Source organism: Sus scrofa, chromosome 8 (assembly GCF_000003025.6).
Source record: "Sus scrofa isolate TJ Tabasco breed Duroc chromosome 8, Sscrofa11.1, whole genome shotgun sequence".
NCBI classification, from domain to species: Eukaryota; Metazoa; Chordata; class Mammalia; order Artiodactyla; family Suidae; genus Sus; species Sus scrofa.
In genome coordinates, this window is record NC_010450.4 from 55,256,257 (window position 1) to 55,276,344 (window position 20,088).

The 20,088-nt window shown below is 40.2% G+C and overlaps 1 protein-coding gene across 3 annotated transcripts in view; it reads left to right on the forward strand.

Annotated features, from left to right (window-relative positions):
* CEP135 (centrosomal protein 135) overlaps positions 1-20,088 on the forward strand; it is a 72,495-nt gene that overhangs the window by 5,355 nt on the left and 47,052 nt on the right. The window contains exons 3-10 of one of the 3 annotated variants that reach the window (XM_021101350.1): positions 1,894-2,084; positions 2,834-3,001; positions 5,229-5,370; positions 7,521-7,605; positions 10,434-10,562; positions 12,640-12,855; positions 15,368-15,433; positions 18,211-18,349. In XM_021101350.1, the coding sequence (XP_020957009.1) occupies positions 1,894-2,084; positions 2,834-3,001; positions 5,229-5,370; positions 7,521-7,605; positions 10,434-10,562; positions 12,640-12,855; positions 15,368-15,433; positions 18,211-18,349 (1,136 nt within the window). Of the gene's footprint in view, positions 1-1,893; positions 2,085-2,833; positions 3,002-3,297; positions 3,449-5,228; positions 5,371-7,520; positions 7,606-10,433; positions 10,563-12,639; positions 12,856-15,367; positions 15,434-18,210; positions 18,350-20,088 lie in introns of those variants that run through there. The other 2 variants (XM_021101351.1, XM_021101352.1) reach the window with 2 other exon arrangements.

Sequence of the window (20,088 nt, forward strand, 5' to 3'; positions counted from 1 at the left end):
TTTTTAATTGAAATCTCGTTGACTTATTATGCTAGTCCCTGGTCTCTATTACTTTTATATTTGTAATAGTCCTGTAATGTGGTTGGCCATAACTATTAGCTTTTACATGTTACTTTAACCGGAAGATTCTTTGTGATTTTTGTTCTTTTCCACTTAAGTTCTATTACTGTCACCTGAGACTAGAGCAGGGCACTCACTTAGGTAGCTTTTGCAGTAAGTCGGCAGGCAATGATGGTGGAAAGGAGAAGATGGACGAAAGATGCTTTGTAGGGAGTTCCCTTCATGGCTCAGTGGTTAATGAACCTGACTAGTATCCGTGAGGATTCAGGTTCAATCCCTGGCCTTACTTAGTGGGTTAAGGATCTGGTGTTGCTGGATCCTGCATTGCTGTAGCTGAGGTGTACGCCAGCAGCTACAGCTCTGATTCGACACCTAGCCTGGGAACCTCTATATCCTGTGGGTGGGGCCCTAAAAAGCAAAAAAAGTACTTTGTGGTCTTTAGTTTGGCCTCTAGAATATTCATGCTCTAAGTTTATAGTTCAGAGCTGTAGGGTAGAAATAAGTTTTACTTTCTAAGAAACCGGCAGACATTTTCCACAGTGATTTTACACTCCTGCATTGCTGTTCTGTCACCTGTCCAGTCCCTTTCTCCTCGACCTTATGCTCAGTTAGCTCTGTGGCTCGCAGGCCTCTGTCCAACCTGCTACGTGTTCCCTTAACTGCTCATCATGGTAGAGAGTCGTTTTGTCTTCCCCGCAGGATGTAGACTCCATGCGACTAGAGAGTGATTTTGTCCCTGCTGTAGCTGGGGCAGGCTGAATATGGTTGGCACTGAATATTTGTTGACTTTATCACATAGTATTATAACTTTTTCTTTCTTTCTTTCTTTCTTTTTTTTTTTTTTAGGGCCGCACTTGTGGCATATGGAAGTTCCCAGGCTAGGGGTAATCAGAGCTGCAGCTGCCACAGCAATGCCAGATCCAAGCCGCGTCTGCCATCTGCATCACAGCTCAGGGCAACACTGGATCCTTAGCCCATTGAGTAAGGCCAGGAATCAAACCCGCATCCTCATGGATACTAGTCAGGTTTGTTACTGCCAAGCCTCAATAGGAACTCCAGTATTGTAACTTGTGCCAAATTGTTAGTGGAATATAAGCTGCATGACAGAGGGTTAATTACTGATTTTCCTGCTCATTTAATATTGAGGGAGTGAATATTCCACTGATCTGTGTTCTTAGGGCTAAAGAACTGATTCATATTTGTTGCATCCTTGGTACTTAGCATTTGGTAGGAATTCAGTACATGTTTGTTGAATGAACAAATGAGTTTTACAGATTCCACAGGATCAGGTAACTTATTCAGCATGGAGGATGAGAGAGAGGGGATATTGAAAGATGATTTAGTCTAAGTGTATATGTTTCATAACTTTTTTTTTTTTTTTTTTTTTTTTTTGTCTTTTTGCTATTTCTTGGGCCGCTCCCACGGCATATGGAGGTTCCCAGGCTAGGGGTCGAATCGGAGCTGCAGCCACCAGCCTACGCCAGAGCCACAGCAACACGGGATCCGAGCTGCATCTGCAACCTACACCACAGCTCACGGCAACGCCGGATCGTCAACCCACTGAGCAAGGGCAGGGGCCGAACCCGCAACCTCATGGTTCCTAGTCGGATTCGTTAACCACTGTGCCACGACGGGAACTCCCCATAACTTTTAATTAATGCTGTCTTGAGAGATTATTGAATACTTCCTAGTCCCTTGAAAAACTCCTAGTGTTTGTTTTTGTTTGGTTTTAGATTTGAGCTCATTTAGCATTAACATGTATTCTAAGTCTTTTTAGAGATTTGTTTTTAGTTATCAAAAGCTAATGGAATGTTCCTTGTACTTACGTATTAGTGATCTAGTTCATACAACAGAAAGTCTTCGGAAATCAAAATTATCTGCTGTGAAAGCTGAAAAAGAAAGTGCCAATTTTGATTTTGTATTGGAACCTTATAAACTTGAAAATACAAGATTGAGTAAGGAAAATAATGAGCTATACCTGGAATTAATGAAACTGAGAGAACAGTCAGGCCAACATATTAAAGGTAAAATTTTGTGATTTTTAAAGTGCAATATTTTTGCCCTTTTCATTTTATATGTAGGAAAGGCTAGTCTACTTTTAAAACTATTGATTAGAAAATGTGTAGTTTTTGACAGAACACTGTAAACTAGCTATAATGGAAAAAATTAAAATCATAAAAAAAAAATTATAGTCTTCCTGCTGACAACTCCTGAAATATTACAGGGTGTGCCAAAGAGTTCCCAAGAAAGAAAATACATCTGCATTCCATAACTAAATTGTCCTCACCATGTATGGACTAAATTTTTACAATTAAAATTGCTGTAGAGAATATTAAATGTTCTTGAAACAGCTTTTATTTTTCTCTGACTGAGAGAAATACATGGATCTGTCATTCTGAATCTTTAACACCCTGTTGTGGATCTGGAAGGTAGAACAGAATGATTGCAAAGATACTGGGCAAACTGTAATTATATGGCGAACTTATTATAACTCCTTATATTCAGTAGGAAAAAGCCCTGACACCCAGCGTATATTCACAGTCCCTTAGCTTCATGTCCAATTTACTGGATCAAAAGCCTAGATTTATAGTAGGCTCATATCACAGGAGAAACCTATACTTTCTTTTTGTGCCTAGTGACTTACTTGCAATTTTGTTAACAGTGGTAGAAAAAGAGTTAGCCTTTCAAATTACTGTAACTTTTGTACTTCGTGAAATGGAGGAACTTCTATTGCTTGATCTGTGAAATGGTCTGTAACTCTTTTCATTTTAAGAGTTGAAAACCACATTGAAAAAGTGTGCACGTGAAACAGCTGATCTGAAATTTCTAAATAATCAATATGTTCATAAACTCAAACTTTTGGAGAAAGAGAGCAAAGCTAAGAATGAAAAAATTCAACAACTTCAAGAAAAGAATTTACAAGCTGTAGTACAAACTCCAGGTGAATCTATTTCTTCTTAAAACAAGTATTTGAAAAGATATATTTGGATAGTAACAAGAACCTTTAAATATATTTCTGAAGATCTAGCTTGTATTTTATACATGTGCTTAGAAACTTATATGGTAATAACTTCTTAGATACAAGGAGTCTAACTTCAATGCCCAGAATTTTATTTCCCTTATCATTAATTTGAATTCTTTTTCTATTGTTACTACTTTAGTTATAAAAGTAACTCATACTCAGAGAATTTGGAAATGATGTACTTTCTTATTTATCGGTTTATTTTACTATTTTAGTTTTATGCTCAGTAGTTGTCCAGCAAGAAAACAGAAATGATGGGGCACATGCAGAGATGATGGTTGTCCAGGCATAAAGTTGGTGGAAGAATCAACAGTGCTCCTAACAAGATCATTGAAATGTCTAAAGCATGGAATTAAAATTACGGAAGTAAGGGAGTTCCCGCTGTGGTTCTGTGGGTTAAGAGTCCAACCGTAGCAGCTCAGGTTGCTTCAGAGGCATGGGTTCAGTCCCCAGCCCAGCACAGTGGTTAAAGGATTCATATTGCCACAGCTGGGGCATAGGTCGCAGCTGCAGCTAGGATTGAGTCCCTGGCCTGGGAACTTCCATGTGCCAGGGACATAAATGAGGTGTAGGAAAGTTGTGAGCTTGGGCAGAGACTCGGATTAAAGAGTGGGGTGAGCACCAGCAGTGGTTTGGTCAGGAGGACAAGTGCCATTGGAAGAGGGTGGAAGGTCTGTTAGCTGGCACAGTTGTAACTGATGACAAAGTCCAAGCATCATCACTGTAGGCCTGTAGCTGAGCAGAGAGGATGCTCCTGAGAGTCCAGGAATTGTGCACTGAGGCGGGTTGGGGAGGGACCAGTGGGCCCTGAAATGGCAGGAGATGAGATGGAGAGGGGCCCATGAGCCAAAGCAGAAAGGATGGAGAGACATCTCGGAAGTGAGTAGAAGAGAAAGTTTCTGAGAAAAGAATGGGGCAGGCTCAAGAGAGATTTGGAGGTATGATCTCCCAGTGTAGTGATGAGCATGGCAGGCTGGGGAAGCAGAGTCCCCAGACTTCTGGGTGCTGGGTTCTGTTTAAGGTAGAGGGTGTGGAAGGCAGAAGAGGGGACCCCCAGAGGCGGTAGTGAGCATGGAACACCCACAGGACCGCCATGTGGAGGTTCGAGATGCAGCGGGATGTGCCGCTCTGCTCTCAGAAGTGCAGGCCAGATGGAGATTCAGGTTTGAGAGTCCTTGGAATAGCAGGAGAGTTGAAGCTACAAAGACCACAGGAATCACCTAGTGAAACTGTGTGGACTGGGAAGAGAGGAAAACCAAACACCCTTGGGAAGCTGGCCTTGAAGGCACTGGTGGAAGAGGGTCTTTGAAAGACACTGAAAAAGAGCAGCCAAGGAGAATGACGAGGAGGCAGGGAAGAAGAAAATGGTTCACCTTGTTAAAGGGTGTAACCACAAGCAACCAGTGAAATACTTTTGACCCAGTTTCTTCATCCTCAAAACAGGAGTTAGTGTGAAAAATTGGCTGGGATTCTAATGAAGACAAAGTTGTTGGTTATGTTTTTCTTCATGAGGGTCAGTTAGTTTTTCAAGTACGTGCCTAATCCTGGCTGAATACTAGAAAAAGCAAATTATTCATTTGATTTGGACCAAGACAGGATATATCCAGCCATAGAAAGAAATCACTCCTGCTAGTTTTAAGGATAATTAAGAAAATATTTCCCACTAATTCAGGGTATATATTCCTTTATATACTAATCTTGCTTCTTAAAGTTTTAATTATCTGCTCCTTTGGCATTGCTTGGTAAAGTGTGTTTATTTTAGTTATCATTGCCTTAAGCTCTTCATTTGACAGTTTTCTGCTGGTGATGATTTTTTGAGCTCATAAAAGCAAACACCACAAGGCACACTGAAATTTAATCTTGCCAAAGTCTGGTCTCCGTCTAGGGGAGGAACAGATTAAACCTGGGCGTATGTTCCAGGCATGCAGAAAATAAACCTTGTTTTATAACCATGTCTTGTCAGGGTTTTCAGGACTGCATTGATAAGATCGGGTAGCTATTTGTATATAAGGGAGAGAATATTTTATCAGTGTGTGATATGAGCTAGAGACACTTTAAAAAAAAAATGGCAGACCTTCTAAAATATTTGATTCTAAGACTCTTTCATTTTCAGTTTTTTGAAGTACTTCTTTGAGTTTTTTCTTAGGTGGCAAGAAGAGAAGCATTGCTTTCCGGCGCCAGCGTATGCAGATTGACGAGCCAGCTCCGCCCTCTGAAGTCAGCTCCTACCCAGTGCCTCAGCCCCGAGACCCTTATGTTGCAGACCTCCTGCAAGTGGCTGACAGCAGGTGCAGGAAATTCTTCCTCATTGGCTTTAGTTAATAGACCACTTGGTTGTCCCTAAGTTTCTTGTTCATAGGGCTGCTATCTTAACAAGTGTATTTCCGGTGCCTAGCACAGAACTTGGCACAAGTGCTCAGTAAATGCTTTCTAAACGTCCTCTGAGTAGAAGGTTTCTGCTTGTTTTGAAACTGGGATAGACCATATATCTGATGTTTCTGTCCATATTTGTCTCACAGAAGTTGTGTCATTTGAAGACTCTTTCTGTAGAGTTGCTTTGACATTTAGTTCTATCACTCAGGTAGTCTTTTCAGACTCTTTAGTACTTCAGATTTTTGTCCAGTGTCAGTAGACATGAATAGATTTGTACCAGCTTTGAAATTCCTGCTTCATGATTTCCTAGCACTGTCGCTGGTATTTCCTTCAGTTGGAATCGGGTATAAATTCTGTTTTGGTGAATTCTCTGGGAAAGGCACCGTGTGAGTGTCATGGGGTGTTAGGAGGAGTAAGACAGGGCTACAGCTTTAGAAGCTCATGATCCAGTACTGAAGATGAGACAAGGGAAATACACCAACTGCCACTAAGAAAAGTGTAAGAGGAGCAGTAGGGTGAGAGGGCACCAGTGACAGCCTCCAAGACAGTCAGAGCTGCAGGAGACCCCAGATACAGGATATGCGCTGCTGGAAGTGGCTGGTGTGGTTAGCGCGTTGCTTTGCAGATTGTATGGGAATGTGGGGTGTTTTCTACCTGAGTCATCTCAGTATCTTAATAAGAAAGGACCTTAGTGGAGATACTGATTAGGATCTATTAGCTAATTGTCTTCACATAGCATATACACCTGTATCTATACGGTAATCTAACCTTACCCATGAAATGCTGTGTTTTGTTTTTCTGGTACAATTATAATCTAGGATTTAGACAATATATTAATATTATTTAGGGAGTTTTTTTGGCTATATATGTATCATTTTCTGTCTTTTTCTTTCACCTTAACATTTTTCTTATCAAACCATCACAGATGGTATTAGTCTTTTGATTATCTTCTTTTCATGTGCACATACATATTTAATTGTATTCATTCACATATACATATGAGGATAGTTGCCTACATACTTTTCTCCTACACCTAGATTAGGAGGAAGTATTTATTAAAGTAATAGCCGTGTTCAGCCTTACTCATTTTAACCCATGGAAAGTCTCTTTTAAACAGACCTGGCTTTAGGCTTTATTTTTCCAGTGTGAAAGTGGTCATGTCATATTTATGTTAACTCTTGGCAAAGTTTTGTGTAGTACAAGAGTTCCCATCATGGCTCAGTGGGTTAAGGATCTGGTGTTGCCGCCGTGAGCCGTGGTGTAGGTCACAGATGTGGCTTGGATCTGGTGTTGCTGTGGCTGTGGTGTAGGCCGACAGCTGCAGCTCCAATTCAACCCCTAGCCTGGGAACTTCCATATACTGTGGGTGTGGCCCTAAAAAAAAAGTTGATGTAGTGCAAATACATTTGGGCAGTGGTAGAAATCAGATAATTTAGACAAATCTTGATTCTCTTGGAATTAATGAGTTCCAGAAAGCAGTAGGTTTTTTGCTGCAGTGTTTCTCAAAAGTTTTCTGCTCTCCAGGATTATAGGATAGTTCATTAGAAAATACAGGGTCTTTTAGAGTCAGGAGACATTTTAGTCCCATATTTCTCCTAATATTGTGCATTTTGAACTAGATACTTGATTCCCTGAACCTAAGAATTGACAGCAGTACCTCAAAGAATTAGCCTAAGGATCAAATTGCAGTAATAGGTATAATGTGTCTGAGTTTCAAATTATGTACCACTCAGAGTTCCCTTGTGGTGCATCAAGTTAAGGATCTGATTTGGGTCACTGCAGCAGCGTGGGTTTGATCCCTGACCTGGGAACTTCTACATACCATGGTTGTTGAACCAAAAAATTATTTGCCACTCAGTTTTTCAGTCTGTTCTTATAAAGTTAAATCTCCAGGATGTTGTACTCTCTTTATGCTGTGATTTCAAAACTGTTTGGCACAGCACCTCCTAACTCACTGAGAAGAAAAAAAGAGAGAATTTGTAAAAGAAGGCATCTAATTTCAGTTTTTGTTATTTTGTATTTCTTAACACAAGTGTATTGGCATTTAGTTATAAATGTGTTTCAGAATTCACGAACTTCAGCAAGAAGTCTACCAGTTACAAGAAAAGTTAGCAATGATGGAAAGTGGACTGAGAGATTATAATAAGCAGGTAGGATTTTTATTTTCTTGCATAGTAGGGATTGAGATGGGTGTGCTGGGATTGTAAATGGAGTTGGGTTGTATTTGATATTACTGATACTGTTTTTAATACAACATTCTATTTTCATCAGTTTGTTAATAGAATTAATAGTTGGAATGGCTTAGATGGCTTCAGAGCATTCAGTCTGTTCCTTTCATTGTGCATTGAGAAGAATAGTAGTTTTAATGTTTTTTTTTTAATGTGAATCATCTGTCTCCCAAAATATTAACTGTTTGCATCTCCAGAGGTGTTTTTATTGAAATGTGTTATGCTTTATAATGGTATTTTAAATAATTTTCTTACCCTTACTGTAGATTTTGTCATTTTGCATATGTCTCTTTGAAAATTAATCTCCTATGTTGACACATTTGCTGGGTGTTTTCTCTGCCAGCACAGTATACAGAAAACAGTTTTCAGAAGAAGCAGGGAGCTAATAGATGCAGAATTAGATCATAACTTTAATAAGCTTTGTTCTTCATACTTTCTGTAGGTGTTTTGACTAAATTCTGATTAGGGTAATTACTGGCTTTCTTAAAGTTTCTTACCGAAGTTTAAGTTGGGTAACACACTTTTCATTTTCTGCACTTGACTGTGTCTTTTTGGAGTGAAGAAATCTGCACATAGAAGTATAGATATAACTTGTGTGTTAGCATAACTAAGTTTGTGAGTACTTTGAAGACTAATTGGATAAAATGGAGATTAAAGTGATAAAAGTAATAATGTCACCCAGAAAACTTACTTTATAGAGAGATGATGAAAATATCAAGTATGCACATGAGTTTATATTAATTGATATTTTTCAATTTAGAGTCAGTCATTGTTTCATCACATTTTTTCCAAGTACTTTATGAACATTAACTGACCAGTCTTTACCATCGCCATGAGGTAACTGAGGTGTTTGGAGAAAATGGCCTGACTGTGTCATTTTTGAAACCACCAAGGTATTGTGGTTATCAGTCTGGATTGAGTCCGCTCAGCTATCCATCTGTTTTGTTTTGGTTTTGCTTGAGTCTGTGTGCTGTTTTTCTCCCCATGTATTCCAGATTTTACTGTTCTCTCCACTCCCTTTCCTCGGCCTGTAATGCCCTCCTTCTCAGAGTGGCACCTTCTTTCGGCCTCCTTTCTCCACCTTTAAGATGAGCCGCCTTGCTTCTTGAACTCTCCAGGAGACCCAAGGGGGTTCGGCTCTGCCTGGGCGCCTGGCCCCCTGTCCTCTCGTCCGTTGCTCCCTTGGGTCCCATCTGGATTCTTCCTTTCTTTAGCCACTGCTTACAGGGCTGCATCGCGGTTGTCAGTTCCTGGCCTTCCTGTCGTGTGAAGAGGCGCTGTGGTGGTGGCGCTCCCTTGAGCATCTTGTGCTGCCTTCCCTCGTGCTCATGGTGCCCTTTCCAAGGGCGGCAGCAGGCACTCCACCTCCTCCTGTCCACAGCTCAGCCTCCCCAGGTAACTGATCTAGTCACTCACACCAGTCATGTGAATTGCTCATGCACAAGGATGCTTTTAGTCTTCATTTGCTTGATGTGACTGATAATTTCTCTTTGAAAGTCCTTCATGGCCTAATTTTCTTTCGGTTTTCCTTTTCTTGCTTTTTTAAAAACCTCCTATACAATCTCCTATACAAGCCTCCAGCCGTCAGTCCCCAGCGCAATACCATTTAGTTGTCCTAAGTCAGTTCTGCTGCTTTGTCACTGCCTGGAAGACCCTCCTTTCTTCTCTCCTTAGTGTCATCTTCACCTTTTCAGACTATCCACAGGATGACCGTATCATGGAGACCGAGTCACTTTATTCCCTGACTGCCTTGGTGTCATTCTCCTCCTTGTGTTGTTCTGCCATTGAACAATGCAATAAAGCTGTTACTGCTTTGCTTGCTTGCTTTTCCTGTAAAGCTCAAAGTAAGGGACCATGTCTTATTCATCTCAGTGTACTTAGAACTCTGTTCAATAAGTGCTTGTTCAATTGAATACTTGGTTTTTGTTTTCAGTTTTTTTTGGAAAGGAAAACCAAAGTTTGAAAGCGTGTGGGTTTTTTCCCAGATTCTTCTGTGTGAATTCATGGTTGGTAGTGATGCTTGGTTGTTGCTGTTTTATGGCTGTACCTGCAGCACATGGACGTTCCCGGGCCAGGGATTGAATCTGAGCTGCAGTGGCAACCTACACCGCAGCTGTGGCAATGCAGGATCCTTTAACCTACTGTGCTGGGCCAAGATCACACCTAGGCCTCCACAGAGACCTGAGCCACTGCAGTCAGCTTCTTAACCCACTGTGCCACAGCAGGAATTCTAGTAGTGATGTTTTAGACCATACAGCTGATACTTTCTAAAATAATAGGTAGTTAATTAAATTCACCCCAGCCTCATGTCGTTTTTAATATTGAGTTTCAGTAGCAATTCACTTTTCTTTGGGTTCTGCATTCATTTGTTTATTCCTCATTTATTCTATCAAGCACTGAAGTAGTTCAAACTCAGTTCCAGTACTTAGTATGTTTCTTTTTTATGTAAACATTGTCTATTCTTAGAGGAGGAAAAAACAAAACAGAAAAATTAAGTTAAGAAGAATCTCTTCAGTAAAAATACTTATGAAACCTCTATTGACAGCTCTTAGGTTGACATTTTCTGGTTTTTTGCTTTGCACAGATGTATTTCATAGTCCCATTTATGTGTGGGTACATATATGAATGTTATTCTCCTACATACACTGTAGAACATAAAAATGAAAGTATATTCAAATAAATGTCTAGTGTTAATCATTTCAGTTCAAAAGCAGATTTTTAAATATGCCAGCACAACGTTGTCTCATCAGATTGAACTACGAGAACGAGAGATAGAGCGGCTGTCGGGTGTATTAGGCAGGGGTGGCTCTCCTGAAATCCTTTCTCTGGAGACTAGAAATAAAGCCAACGAAAAGCTTATTGCTCACTTAAATATTCAGGTAAGGACTTTATGATTATTTCACTGAATGTCTAAAGTCATAAGTGTTTATAATGGTTGTAAAAGTGTCCGGGTTGTTCACTTGGGTGTTATTTACAGCGGAAGAAATTTGACAGAGCCAAAGTATCCACAATTGGGTGCAACTGTTGGAAAATTATGCCATGTTTTTAAAGAATATTTAATGAGCTAGAAATATATACACCATAATGTTAAATACTTAAGAGAATAAACCATAGGTACATGAAGCAGGACATGTGACCTTTAGAAATTTATTTATTCATCAAAGTATGGTTGATTTACCTTGTTGAGTTTATTTCTACTGTACAGCGAAATGATTCAGTTATATATGTATGTATTCTCTTTTCATATTCTTTCCATTATGCTTTATCACAGGATATTAAATATAGCCCCTGTGCTCTACAGTGGGACCTTGTCGTTTACCTGTTTTATGTATAGTAGTTTGTATCTGTTAATCCTCAACTTCTAACTTATGCCCACCTCTTTTCCCCTTTGGTAACTTATAAATTTGTATTCTATCTCTGTGAGTCTGTTTCTGTTTTGTAAATAATTTCATTTGTGTCTTTTTTTAGATTTTACATATAAGTGATATCATATGTTATTTATCTTTCTCTGTTTGACTTCACTTAGGAAGGATGATAATCTCTGGTTGCATCCATGTTGCTGCAAATGGCATTATTTCATTCTCTTTTATGGCTGAGTAGTGTTCATTGTGTGTGTGCACCACATCTTTCTAATCCATTCACCTATCGATGAACATTTAGGTTGTTTCCTTGTGACCTTTAGAAATTTAGGTGTCACTCCTGCCTGGGCTGCAGCCAGAATAGAGTGAGTCCCAAACGTGAGCAGTGCTGTTCAGTAGATGAAATAGGATATGAGCCACATATGTAACTTAACATTTCCTAGTATCGAGATTGAAAAAGTAAAAGGGGAGTTCCCGTCGTGGCACAGTGGTTAACGAATCCGACTAGGAACCATGAGGTTGCGGGTTCGATCCCTGCCCTTGCTCAGTGGGTTAAGGACCCGGTGTTGCTGTGAGCTATGGTGAAGGTTGCAGATGCGGCTCGGATCCTGCGTTGCTGTGGCTCTGGCGAAGGCTGGTGGCTACAGCTCCGATTCGACCCCTAGCCTGGGAACCTCTATATGCTGTGGAAGTGGCCCTAGAAAAGACAAAAAGACAAAAAAAAATTTTTTTTAATAAAATAAAAAAGTAAAAGGAAAACAGATGAAATTAATTTTAATTTATTTACCTAATTGTATCCAAAATATTATTTTGATGATGTGTAATCAATGTTGTCAAATATCATTGCAAAATTTTACTTTTTTTGGTATAAGTCTTTGGAATCCTGTGTATATTTTATATTTATAGCACATCTCTGTTTGGACCAGCCACTTTCCAGGTGCTCAGTAGCTGTGTGTAGATGCTAGTAGCTACAATGTTGGACATCACAGTCTAAACTAATATTATCATCATACTGATAATCTTGTCATATTTTTAGACCTCGGCATTGGGTTTGTTTGTTTTGTTTTTTGTTTTTTGTTTTGTTCTGTTTTGGTCATTTTTAGAGCCACACCTGAGGCATATGGCAGTTTCCAGGCTAGGGGTTGAATTGGGGCTGTAGCTGCTGGCCTACACCACAGCCACGGCAACACCAGATCCTTAACCCACTGAGCGAGGCCAGGAGTCGATTCCGTGTCCTCATGGATACTAGTCAGATTCATTTCTGCTGCACCATGACGGGAACTCCCTGGGAAAATCTTTACATAAATTTCCTGCTTATCCTTTCCTTCTACACTGGAAAATAGATATTTTTATTAAACCACACATTATCAGCTTTGCAAATCAAAACAATATAATTTTGTAAGTCTAAAATACCTGGGGTATTAATTTTTTGTTTTTTTTAAAATACATATTTTGAAATACTATTTTGAAATATTTTTTAAAATGTAATATTTGAAATATTATTATTATTATAGTAGTTTGAAATATTATTTTGAAAGTTCAGTATTTAGGATAATTTTGCAATTCTTTTACCTCATGAATTATAAATTTGGTTTAGGTTGACTTTCTTCAGCAAGCTAATAAAGACCTGGAAAAGCATATACAAGAGCTCATGGAGACCAAGGAAACAGTAACTACTGAAGTTGTTAATTTAAGCAACAAAAATGAAAAACTCTGCCAGGAGTTAACTGAAATCGATCAGTTAGCACAGCAGTTGGAAAGACATAAAGAAGAAGTGCTCGAGACCGCTGACAAAGAGCTCGAGGAGGCCAGGGTACGTGTTGTGGGACTGGTCATTATTCTCCTGGAGGGTAGTGAACTTGAGCCCTTTTGATACAGTTCAGGCTTTTGGTTTGTTTTGTGGTTTCTTTTTAGAAATTTTTTTTATTAAAGTATAGTTGATTTACAATGTTCCTTCAATTTCTGCTGTATAGCAAAGTGACCCAGTCATACTCTTTTTCTCATGTTATCTTCCATCATGGTCTGTCCCAGGAAACTGGGTAGAGTTCCCTGTGCCATAGAGTAGGACTTCATTGCTTATCCATTCTAAAAGTAATAGTTTGCATCTACAAACCCCAAACTTCCAGGCCATCCCACTCCCTCCCCCGCCCTCTTGGCAACCGCAAGTCTGTTCTCCACGTCTGTGAGTCTATTTCTGTTCTGGCTGATAGGTTCATCTGTGCCGTATTTTAGATTTGTCTTTCTCTCTCTGACTGCCTTCACTTAGTATGAGAATCTCTAGTTGCATCCATTTTGCTGCAGATGGCATTATTTCATTCTTTTTTATGGCTGATTTGTAGTCCATTGCACCCATCTTCTTAATCCATTCATCTTTCAGTGGACATTTAGGATGTTTCCATGTCTTGGTTATTGTGAATAGTGCTGCATGAACATAGGGGTGCATGTATCTTTTTGAAGTAAGTTTCGTCAGGATGTAAGCCCAGGAGAGGGATTGGTGGATGATTTGCTGTGCAAAAGCTTGTAAGTTTGAGTAGGTCCCATTGGTTTACTCTTGTTTTTATTTTTGTTGCCTTGGGAGACTGACCTAAGAAAACATTTGTGTGCTTTATATTAGAGAATGTCTTGCCCATGTTCTCTTCTAGTAGTTTTACGGTGTCTTGTCTTACGTTTAAGTCTTTAACTCTTTTGAGTTTATTTTTTGAGCATGGCATGAGGCTGTGTGAAAAGTCAAAAACCACATGGTCATCTCAATAGAAGCAGAAAAAGCATTTGACAAAATCCAACATCCATTCATGATAAAAATCTCTTACCAAAGTGGGTATAGAGGGAACATATCTTAACATAATAAAAGCCGTTTATGACAGACCCACAGCCAATATAATACTCAACAAAGAAAAGCTAAAAAGCCTTTCCTCTAAAGTCTGGAACAAGAAAAAGATGCCCACTCTCACCACTTTTATTCAACACAATATCAAAAGTCCTAGTCACAGCAGTCAGACACACAAAGGAAATAAAAGGTATCTAAGAGTTCTTGTCATGGCACAGCAGTTAACAAACCCAGCTGGTATCCATGAAGACAGGGGTTCATCCCTGGCCTCGCTCAGTGGGTTAAGGATCTGGCATTGCCATGAGCTGTGGTGTAGGTTGCAGACGTGGCTTGGATCTGGCTTTGCTGAGGCTGTGGCATAGGCCGGCGACTGTAGCTCTGATTCAACCCCTAGCTTGGGAACCTCCATATGCTGTGTGTGCAGCCCTAAAACGCAAAATAAATAAATAAAATATAAATAAAAATTAAAAATTGTTGCAATTTTCACTTAAAAAAAGAAAAGAAACTTAAAAAGTCAGCAAAGGTGCAGGATACAAAATCCATGTATTAAAGTCAGGTTCACTTTTCTATGTTAGTAATTAAAATCCATAGAGGAAAATAATGATTTCATTTACAGTCATGTCAAAAAGAATAAAATACTTAAGGATAAACTTAACCAAGGAGGCAAAAGATTTGTACACTGAAAAATGTAAAACACTGCTGAAAGAAATTAGAGATGGAAATCAGTGGACAGGCATTTGTGTCCATGGCTTGGAAGACCTCATGTTGTCTGCATGTCTGCACCCCCAAACGGTCTGGTAATCGAGCGTGATCCCTCTCCAAATGCCAGGGGCATTTTTACAAAAATAGGAAAAAACCCTTAAACTCATATGGAATCTCAAGGGACCCAGATTAGCCAGGACAGTCTTGAAAATGAAGAATGTAATTAGAGCAGTTTCAATTTTGCTTTTTGTGGCCCTGGCTTCATTGTAGCACTGCCGTCATCTCATTCCTCTGCTTTTCTGCTCCTCTTGTGTGTTCTGTGCCATGCACACAGCATACTGAGCACAGCTTCTCGTGTCCATTGGCAGTATTCAAGGACAGCTTGGCTCAGTACAAGATTCCAACTAGATCATAATGTTTTCCTCTTGGCCTGCAGCACTCTCAGTGGCAGGGTAGGCAGATGGGTCAGATATGGGGAAACATCAGGGCCATAAGGCAAACCCTAAAATTCATGACTCAAGCCACGTCCTGCAAGTACACACACAGACAGATTCTCAGGTGTCCCTCTTGTCTCGCATGTTCCACATAGGCCCCTGCAAGCATTCAGGACACCAGGAAATTAAAGAGAACCCTAAACCTTGCCTCCTCTTCATTGAAATTGAGGCTTGGGGCTGGCTAAAGCCTGAGATCTCACTGGTGAGAGGGAATAGGAACCACTTGAAAAGTGACTTGCACTGACTTAGTGATAAGTATTCTTGACTTTCAGTTATTTACCTAATGGGCTTTTTATTCCTAGAAAGAGATTAAAAAAAACCTCTCTGAAATTCGGAATCTTGAAGAAACAATGGGGAAACTTCAGCTGGTAAGTAGTGTCATATTGAATTGCCAGAATTTTTGTTAGGTTTTATTTTACATTTTTTTTACTAAGATATCATTTACCTGTCATAATACTCTTTTAAGTGTAAATTTCAGTGGTTTTAGTGTAGTCGCTATTTTCTCATCCCAGAACCTATCCTTCACTACAGAAAGAAGCCTCATACTTATTAGCAGTCACTCATTGTCCTCTGCTCTGCTGCGGACAGCCACTAGTCTGCTTTCTGTCTGTATAGTTTTGCTTATTGGAGTATTCTCTATAAATGGAATTATGCAATATGTGGCCTTGCATGTCTTACTTTCATTTAGCACGATGTTTTCAAATTTCATGCAAGTCATAACATACATCATTACTTCTTTCTATGGCGAAGTAATTTTCCATTGTATGTATATATTCAGTTTCTCATATATATATATATATATAGTTTGTTTTTGTCTTTGTAGGGCCACACCTGTGGCATATGGAGGTTCCCAGGCTAGGAGTCAAATCGGAGTTGCAATTGCCGGCCTACACCACAGCCACAGCAACACAGGATCCATACTGCATCTGCGACCTACACCACAGCTCACGGCAACACCTTAACCCGCTGAGCGAGACCAGGGGTCGAACCTCATGGTTCCTAGTCAGATTTGTTTCCACTGTACCATGATGGGAACTCCAAATTTGGAAATACCTGTTAGGAATTTTATATCTCTAAATGACTGCATGACTTGTCAGTTTACTAATATCGAAAATAGAAATTGCTAATTACTTGGTTAAATTGTTGACTTTTATTAAAAGCAGTTAGTCATTTTTTAATATTTTTGTTTGGCAGGGCAAACCATCTTACTAGTCATATTGTTTGTTCTGGTGGTCTGCACATGAGGAACTAGTCATCATCCCCGCATAAGCCTAGATGCAGCATTTAGTCTTAGAGTCCACAACTGGCAGAAAGAATGTCTTGCTTACAGGTGGACACTCCTAGGTGGTCACCCAAAAGATTACTGAGAATTTTTTTTAAAAATAGCCTGATGAGAGAGTTCCCTTTATAGCTCAGTGGTTAAGAACCTAACTAGGATCCATGAGGATGTGGGTTTGATCCTTGGCCTGACTCAGTGGGTTAAGGATCCAATGTCATTGTGAGCTGTGATGTAGGTCACAGACTCGGCTCAACTCCTGCGTTGCTGTGGCTGTGGTGGAGGCCGGCAGCTACAGCTCTGATTTGACACCTAGCCTGGGATCTTCCATATGCCATGGGTACAACCCGAAGAAGCAAAAAAAAAAAAAAAAATTGGATGAGTTTCCACTAATATTGGAAACAAAGGCTGATACTAATTCCCAAGTGTTCTCATTATATATACTCTTTACAGTCTAGGTGCAATGTTCTGGTGGCTATCATAAGGCAAATTTAAAATGAAGCCATTTGTAAGGACAGGCATATAGTAAGTGCTCATATACTTAGTGATTTTTATGTGCTCACTGTGAAGAGGGAATCAAGGTGGCTTCCCACTTTATTCAACTGCTTTATCAGGTATTCAGTTCAGCTCCGTATTGAATAATTGAATTAGCTAAACCTGCTAAATGTCGTCCACTCTTGAGTCTCATAGCTGTTGTAACACTCTCTGATAAGGTGTTTTGATGATGTTTTCACTACAGTGTAAGCTCCATGAGGACAGGGATTTTTGCTGTCTGTTGCCTGCTGTGTGTCTGTCCACTGCACACAGTAGTATGTGATTCATAAAGCCTGTCTCAGAACTAGGACCAACTTTCAGTATTGTTGCCTAACAGCAACATGTTGCTGTAGTTACTTTCTGACCTTTCTTATTTTTTCCACTGGTACTGCATTTTGTGTATTTGTAAGGGAAATACTAATCATATTGTGAGCTAACATTTGTTAAGTACTTGCTGTGTTCTGGACACTGTACAGAGTGCTTCACATTCATAGATTCATCGGTTGATAGGTAACCGGCAGTGTCCAGGTACTGGTCATCCATCGATAGGTAACCTCCAGTGTCCACATACTGGTCATCCATTGATAGGTAACCCTCAGTGTCCAGGTACTGGTCATCCATTGATAGGTAACCCTCAGTGTCCAGGGACTGTTCTTTTTTTTTGGTCTTTTTGCTATTTCTTTGGGCCACTCCCACAGCATATGGAGGTTACCAGGCTAGGGGTTGAATCAGAGCTGTAGCCACTGGCCTACGCCAGAGCCACAGCAACACGGGATCAGAGCCGCGTCTGCAACCTACACCACAGCTCACGGCAACGCCGGATCGTTAACCCCCTGAGCAAGGCCAGGGATTGAACCCGCAACCTCATGGTTCCTAGTCGGATTCGTTAACCACTGTGCCACGACGGGAACTCCCAGGGACTGTTCTTATCCCCACTCCGCAGGTGCGGCTGAGAGCACAACTCTTGTACGTAAGGATACCTGTGGCAGTCATAGAGTGTGTTCTGTGTTCTGCTTTTCTTTAAACATAAAAAAGCTTTACAATTTTTTATTGCACCAGTATATATTCATTTAAAAAAGTGTCCTAAACAAATTAAAAGAAAATAAAATCCAATAATTCTGCTGCTTTAGAAGGGAGCACTATTGAATGTGAGTTTTAAGAATCCTTTAGCCACAATTGATAATTAACTTTAATTGAAACCATATATTTGCCTGACTAAAAGTAGGTGTATGTGAATTACTCTTAAATAAATGTGCTTACAAAGTTATCTACTGTAAGTGTTTTAATATTTCATAAGGTTGTTAGAAATCTTAATTAAAGTGCTAACACTTGCAGGAATTAAACTTGTGTCACAAGGAAAAGGAGAGACTGAGTGATGAACTCCTCATGAAATCAGACCTGGAAACTGTTGTTCATCAGCTTGAGCAAGAAAAGCAAAGACTTAACAAAAAAATTGAAAGTTTTGCAGTTACAGGTAAAATACATAATGTTGATAACCTAAAAATGATCATGATTTCCTTTTAATGTATTATTTTTAGTAGCAGATGCTCTTTCATTCATTCATTCAGTAACCATTTGTTGCATTGTTACTGCATGTCAGGAGCCAGGCCAGCCCCTGAGGTGCTCTAGGAAACCCCTGGCCGTCACTGTCCTGCCCCAGGTCCTGGAAGAATCCATCTTTATCTTCCCTCCTCTTAGAGTGGAGCCTCATAGCGCTTGTGAAGGGCCACTGCCTCCATGGGGTCTGTAGGTCCCGGTCTCTCTTACCTGTTCTCTCCTTTCCCCAGCTTTAGCCTTTGTACTGGTCTTTCCCATTGGCGTTCAGACATGCTTGCCCTTCTCACAGTCTAAAATGAAGCTTTGACCCCTTCCTTTCCAGCCACTCTTTCCTCCTTATCAGACCTTTAACTCCTGAAGTAGTCATCCACAAGTGCCTTTCTGCTTGATCACCTACTGTGCTTTAGCTCCTCGATCTACTCCAATTGGCTTGTCCTCACCTCCCAACAGTGCTGCCTTGCTCTTGCTGAGGTCACCACTCACCTCCAGTTGACTTGTCCTTACCTCCCAACAGTGCTGCCTTGCTCTTGCTGAGATCACTACTCAGCTTGATCCTACTAATTGCAAGAGATGCTTTTCATTCATCATTTCAACTTCTAGCCCTTAACACATTTGCACATCTCCTCCCAGTCCCCTACACTCTTACTCTCTGGTCATTCCTCAGTATGAGTTCCCCTATTGATCCTCAAGATCACCTTGCATGCTGTTCTTTTGTAGCTCTTGTTCTGCTACAGTGAGAGTAATTATTTGACCTTGGCCGCATATTTCATACTTACACCCTTAGCTCAGGCTGTGCTATAGTCAACGCTCAGTGAGTATCTGACGATTGAATGAAGGAAAAGATGGGAAGTAAATCCAAATATGTCTTGAAAATCACTTCATGCTTTAGAGTTGGAAGAACTCAGTTAAATTAGACTGAACTACATGAAATGGCCAATCTACTTTTGACTCCTGAAAAGGTAATTTCTGGGAGTTCCCTTCATGGCTCATTGGAAACGAATCTGACTAGTATCTGTGAAGGTGCAGATTCGGTCCCTGGCCCAGTGGGTCAAGGATCTGGCGTTGCTATGGCTGTGGTATAGGCTGGTGGCTACAGCTCTGATTTGACCCCTAGCTTGGGAGCCTCCATATGCCTCTGGTGAGCCCCTAAAAAGACAAAAAAAAAAAAAAAAAAAGTGATTTCTATGGTAAAGTTAATAATTGTGCTTATTTGGAGAAAGATGCGTTGCTTTGATCCATTTGTGTGCATTTTATTTATTTATTTTTTATTTATTTATTTTTTGTCTTTCTGCCATTTCTTGGGCCGCTCCCGCGGCATATGGAGGTTCCCAGGCTAGGGGTTGAATTGGAGCTGTAGTTGCCAGCCTACGCCAGAGCCACAGCAACGCAGGATCCGAGCCGTGTCTGCGACCTACGCCACAGCTCATGGCAACGCCGGATCATTAACCCACTGAGCAAGGGCAGGGATCGAACCTGCAACCTCATGGTTCCTAGTCGGATTTGTTAACCACTGCGCCACGACGGGAACTCCTGTGTGCATTTTATATTCAAGTTTAATGTTAAAATCACAAGTATTGCGATAAATTTTTTTAGGTAAATTTTCTTTTAGTGCATTTTCAGGTCACCAGAAAGTACCATGTGGTAATTTATTGCTTT